The sequence below is a fragment of the Sinocyclocheilus grahami genome, unplaced genomic scaffold (genome assembly GCF_001515645.1).
Source record: "Sinocyclocheilus grahami isolate Dianchi unplaced genomic scaffold, SAMN03320097.WGS_v1.1 scaffold47.1, whole genome shotgun sequence".
Lineage (NCBI taxonomy): Eukaryota > Metazoa > Chordata > Actinopteri > Cypriniformes > Cyprinidae > Sinocyclocheilus > Sinocyclocheilus grahami.
Window position 1 is genome coordinate 872,749 of NW_015505226.1, and position 6,099 is coordinate 878,847.

General features: G+C 36.6%; 2 protein-coding genes across 3 annotated transcripts in view; one reads left to right on the forward strand and one right to left on the reverse strand.

Moving 5' to 3' along the window:
- Window positions 1-2,409: 2,409 nt before the first annotated feature.
- LOC107582792 (chaperone protein DnaJ-like) lies at window positions 2,410-4,208 on the reverse strand. The gene is made up of 3 exons (XM_016268814.1): window positions 4,025-4,208; window positions 2,816-2,923; window positions 2,410-2,732 (listed from the first exon to the last, which is right to left on the reverse strand). Exons 1-3 carry the CDS (start codon window positions 4,206-4,208, stop codon window positions 2,410-2,412), a joined length of 615 nt encoding a protein of 204 aa, XP_016124300.1.
- A 988-nt stretch (window positions 4,209-5,196) lies between these two features.
- Window positions 5,197-6,099, forward strand: part of LOC107582680 (protein cereblon-like) — a 13,800-nt gene continuing 12,897 nt past the window's right edge. For both annotated transcript variants that reach the window (XM_016268604.1, XM_016268605.1), the window contains exon 1: window positions 5,197-5,361. In XM_016268604.1, coding sequence (XP_016124090.1) covers window positions 5,289-5,361 — 73 coding nt within the window. In that variant the 5' untranslated portion in view covers window positions 5,197-5,288. The remainder of the gene's footprint in view (window positions 5,362-6,099) is intronic.

Below are 6,099 nucleotides of genomic sequence, written 5' to 3' on the forward strand. Positions count from 1 at the left end.
TATCAGCTCTACCTCCTTTAGTGGACTTTGCTATCCTAGGGACTACCAAAAGTCCAGAGTTTTGCGACCTTAGGGAGCGTGATGGATTGTAGCGTGGTAGAAGACTAGTTAGGTACGCAGGAGCTAACCCATTAAGGGCCTAATAGGCAAGAAATAATATTTTGTAACTGATATGGAACTTAATAGGTAGAGACTGTAAAATTGGGGTAATATGATCATATTTTCTTGACCTGGTAAGGACTCTAGCCGCTGCATTTTGGACTACCTGTAGCTTGTTTATTGAAGATGCAGGACAATCACCTAGCAGTGCATTACAATAGTCCAGTCTAGAGGTCATGTGTAACGGGGTTGTTCTAGATGGGGATCAAACCCAGGTCTCTCACGTTCAAAGTTACTGAGTTTACTGATTGAGCTAACTCCCCAATTAAAGAATCCAAGAGCAGAGGTAGCAAAAAACAGGGAGTCATTGAGCTCCAGCAAAAGGCAATCGTTACTGAAGAAAAGTGCAACAAAAACAGAGAAAAGCAGAGCAGAAACTAGAGTCAAAAAAGAACTTTAACAAAACAGACTTAACTTTCAGCAGGCAACTGGTAACATAGCCTCAAGACTGAACAATAAAGCATGACCTAACCCACTTATATAGGGCTAAACACAGGCACATCAGGCTTAATGAATGTTAGTAATCAGCAGGAACCTGGAGAGAGGCGCCAACTGTTGACCAGGAGGTAAATTAACAGTCCAGTGGTGAGTTCTTACATCATTAATGCATGAACTAGCTTTTCTGCATCAGAAACAGGTAATTAGTAATACGCAGCATGCACGATACAAGGAAATGTTCAGTAACATCATCACTTTGAGGTACGATATCTACAGTGGTGTGAAAAAGTGTTGGTCCCCTTCCTGTTTTTAAATTTTTTTGCATATTTGTCACACTTAAAAGATTCAGATCATCAAACAAATTTTAATATTACACAGACATAATGCAAGTAAATACAAAATGCCGTTTTTAAATGATGTTTTCTTCTATTAAGGGAAAAAAGCTGTCCAAACCTGCCTGGCCCTACGTGAAAAAGTAATTGCCCACTAAATCTAATAACTGGTTGTGCCACGCTTTGCAGCAACAACCGGCAATGAGTCTTTCACATCGCTGTGGAGGAATTTTGGCCCACTCTTCTTTGCAGAATTGTTTTAATTCAGCCACATTGGAGGGTTTTCGAGCATGAATGGACTGTTTAAGCATCTCAATCGGATTTAAGTCCGGACTTTGATTTGGCCACTCATAACAATCCCTCTTCTCCTCTACACTCTACATAAATATACATGAATAAGGTACATTTCTTATCCTATATATATTACTGCACATAGGCTCAGCACCCTGAAAGTGTTGTAGTTATTCATAACCCAAATGTGTAATTCTGGTGCCTTCATTCACAGTCAAAAAAAAATAAAAAAAATTTAAACTCTAGAAAAAGAGGGAGGTGGTATCTCACTGGCACACAGAGGATCTGCAGTGTCTGCATCACCCAGGTTTGTAGTCATCAGGCTAAAGTAAGCAGTTAGCAAACCTGCTGTAGACAAATGTTAAGTACGGACACATGCACACAAAGACACACTAATGGTGGAGGTAAACACACTGACACAAAATCACTGTTCATCATTTGAACAAAGAAGGGAAAAAACACCCTGAACACTCCACCCTTTCCAGTTCAAGCAGGAAATGCTGAGCATGATAAACTAGGTTGAACGTTTATCAAAGATTGTGTGTTTTCTGAGCGTCAGTCCTTTTGATCATACATCAGTATGTGTGTTCAATTTTCATTGCAAACGTGAATGTTTACCAGTCAATACTGATATGTGTTGCTGTTGAAGCAGGATATCACTATAAATATTGTATTTTAGTTACATAATGCAACCATTAAGAAGAGAAAAGTTCAGGAACTGACACAAGGAAATCTGTAAACAAATATTTTATGATTTTTAACATTTTATGGTTCATAACTTCAGAAAACAAATTAGTGTCTTAACATATAGTTATTTGCAGCAAGTAATGTGCAGTTTAGGTACAGTTTAATTGTGATAAAAGCCAGCAAATCAAGATCTATGATCTGTAATGTTGATTTAAAAAAAAAGCTGCTTATAATATTTATGAATCTAAATATCATACTGTAAATATCAAACAAATTACACTTCAGGTTAAAATAAGCTTTTTATTTGTCAGCTCTCAAAGGGCAGTTCTCTACAAAATAATGACAATAATGTAGATTTTTATTTGTTTGTTTAATTTGAAGTTGTATTTAATAAACACAGCAGCAAGATAAATGTGTAGACTTTAAAAACAGAATTTATGTAATTAATAAATATAAATAAAAATACAACTTATTACTGACCAAAATACACAAACCCTGGAAATCAAAGCATGTTGAAAAGATCACAGAGGAGGACTGTTTCATCATTATCATCAGGCCCAAAAATAAAACTCCATTCTTCATAGCCAGCTTGTTCACTCATAAAGACGTCATCATCCATCTGCAACGTATAAAGCAGCTCCTCTAAACTAAAATGCTGGAAACCCATTTTACCATGAAATGTACCTTTATCGACAAAGAGATTGCTGTCCATGTCCTCATTTTCATCTTTCTTGAACTTTTTTTTTCTGTCCTGATCAAGGTTAGTTAGATGGTCCATTTGATCATAGATTTGTCTTTTCTCTCTGTCAGACAGCACCTCATAGGCTAAGGGGGGAAAAATGAACACAATTATTCATGAAATACTTCAGTTAAGTTGTAAATAAATTTTTTTTTTTGAAAGTACATACCCTGAGCAATGTGTGTGAATGCCTGCTGTGCATTTGGGCTTTGGTTCCTATCAGGATGGTGTTTAAGGGCCAGCTTGTGAAACGCTTTCTTGATCCCTCTTGAAGATGCTGAGCGAAAGACACTCCAATAACTGAGTAATAGTCACTCAAGACAATTACAGGCACATACATATAACAGAAGCACCAGACATAAATGCTCTGCTGTCACCAAAAGAAACAAGTTTACCTTATTGCAAATAATAAGCAAAGAATCACGCTGACCCCACGTTTCGATTTCGATATGGTTAAACTAACACAACTCTTTTACTTGTTTGTTTCGTGAACAAATAATTTTATCTGAATAAATCTTTTAAATGAATGAATCTCGTTCATTTCATTCATGTACGAAATGTACGAAATAAACGAACAAAGCATCTCTTTTCATTCAGACGTAGACTTTGTGGGGGAATAGGATCTTCATAAATTTGTAAAGTATATCAAGATTATTTGGTTACCTGAACAACTCAGTATAATGAATCAGTTTGTTTTAACCTTTAATCGTCCCTTGGTTTGAGGAACGTTAAAGTCCCTTGGGGTCAGATAGACCCCAAACTTTTACAGAGCGATTGCATAAGGAAATATAAATTTTTTATATGACAAACTATATATCATTTTTTTATTTACTTCTCAGCTATACATTTATGCTGTGTTTTTGTGGATATTTGGTAGTTTTTTACCTATTTACTGCACAAATACTCAAATATGACATAAATTGGCTTATAAAAAATATTCTTTAATGAAAAAATCCCTTAAATTATGACCTAAATTAAATATAAAAGGTTTCTGGATATTGGCCCATGTGTTAGAGATAGAATACTGCCATCTGCAGGTTAGAGGAATATCTTTAGGTATTATAGTTAAAGAAAGAAAGTGCAATGATCACATATATCCAGCAGAGGTCCATAGGGACTCATGTCCCTCAAGTCCATTTTTCTTCATGTTTCAACTTCTCCTCACAACTTTATGATATATATTTTGTGAATATATATTTAAACATTCTAAAATACATTTAAAAAATCTGTATTTTTGTATTTATTTTTGTTGTCTGATATATTTTGAATTGTTTGCTTTTGCAAATAATTATACATAAATTTGCAGAAATGTTACAAGTCACCACTAAAAGACATGACTGTAATCACATACTATTTATTTCAGAAAATTATTTATCACAAATAAACACGGCATAATCCTTCTCTTCAGATTCCTGGTAATCCTGTTCAAACTCATTTTCATCTTCTGTGTCAGTAGTAAAGTCCTCAGGACTATCTGGTTCAGTGTTCTCTGGGCCTTCTTCACTGTCACTTTGATCCAGTATGAAATCCAGGGTCTCCTCAAGACTGTACCTTTTGGCCATGGTGCTGCCACAGAATGAGCTCAGTGCAGGACCCAGACAGCCACTTTTATACCCTAACTGTGAGATGTTTTCAAAATACTGCTGCAGCTCTTTCATCAAACAGTAAACTTTCTCAGAGTGCAAAAGGTTAGCTGCCTTTCATCTTTCTTTATCTGCCCTTTTCCCTCTCTTTCTGTGTGTGTGTGTGTGTGTGTGTGTGTGTGGTGTTATGTCTACCCCTTCACACTGTTGTGCATTTATGTCTGATTTTATTTGCCAAAATCAAAAAAATGCCCCAGACACCTGTGTGTGTGTGTGTGTGTGAGTGAACATGCTTGTTCCATGTTGCCTTTGTGCTCTAGTATTAGTCCTTCATTTATATATGGACAGATTTATGCCAGTTTTGTTGATTTTATTTGCCAATTTCTATAAAAAAATATTCTCTGTTGCAGTCACACACATGTATGTGTTTGTGTGTGTGTGTGTGTGTGTGTGTGTGTGTATGAGATAGAAAGTTCGTTCCACTTTGTGTTTATGGTCTAGGACCAGACCTTTATTTAAATGAAGACATTTTCAGATTTATACTGGATTTATTTATTTATTTTGACGAATGAAATGAAAAAAAAAATCAATTCATTTTCAATGTGGGGTCAATCAGATTTTTTTTTTACACACCTTTAGAACAACGAAACAACGATTTTTGTGTGTGTGTTTAAGATAGATTATTTAGGAAAAGTCGCAGAATTTCATGCCCATGGAATGAAGGGAACACTTTTAAAAAATAAAGGAAAATTCAAATGGGGTCAGCTGGACCCCAGGGACTGATTAAGGGTTACATGATTAAATCACTCTCCCTACACACACACACACACACACACACACACACAACTTGTCGCCACCATAGACTGTATGGTCGCCATCTACTGAAAGGCACTAAAAATTGATATTTCTAGTGAACTGATTCAAAAAATTCGATTCACCTGGATGAGTCAATATTACTAGACCACTAACATCCACTCACATGAGGGCGCTGTGTGTTTCCCCGCACATCTCTTCACGGTAGTGCTGCGCTTGTTGGGAGCGGATTGTAAACACACGGCTATGGCTGCAGAGAGGGGCGGAGGCGACGACAACATTAACGACGAAATGGGGAACCAACTACAACTCCAGCCAGGTACGTATGCCTGTTAGTTTCCTAATAAACACGGAGCTATTGCAGTATCAAAAGCGTGCCAGCTTAATGTCCTCCTCAGAACATGCAGGGAGATCTTTACAGACAGATCCAGGTCCGCAGCTGTCGCCGTGCGTGACAGCTTACAAGGATTGTGAGCTCTTGTTATTTAAAACACTTGTGAGTAAAGATATTTTGCGACACTTTATGGAGCTGTAGCTTAGATAGCTGCAACAACATTCTTGAGTCAAGTGTGCACGCATTTTGTTGTATTATTGTATTGTCAGTAGACTGTTGTTATTATATTCATTGCGTTATGAATGTAGATGAGATATTTGCTTGCTGTTTGCTTATTACTGGCTTTATGCAGGCCCGTTGTCCTCTGTATGATTGAAATCGAAAGTAGGTTGAAATAGGATGTCTAAGCTTCTACAAAACAAGATCTAAACTGCTTGAGTTAAATAATTCCCATCATGCTGTGTCCCATGTGCTTGTGTCGGGTACATTTGGCACACATCTCCTGGCTAAAATTGTCAGCGGTCAATAATCAAGGAAATATCAGGGAGTTACCTGTTATGTTATTTAGACTCAATATCAAGTGCAACTCTCAAAAGGTATTTTGTGTTTCTCAGTTTCTCTGTTTTGCTTCATTCTTTATAATTGTTTTATTTGGATACCATTTACTTGAATGATGACATGATTTATATGTTGAGTTGAGAGCCAAAAATGTGTATCCAGAAC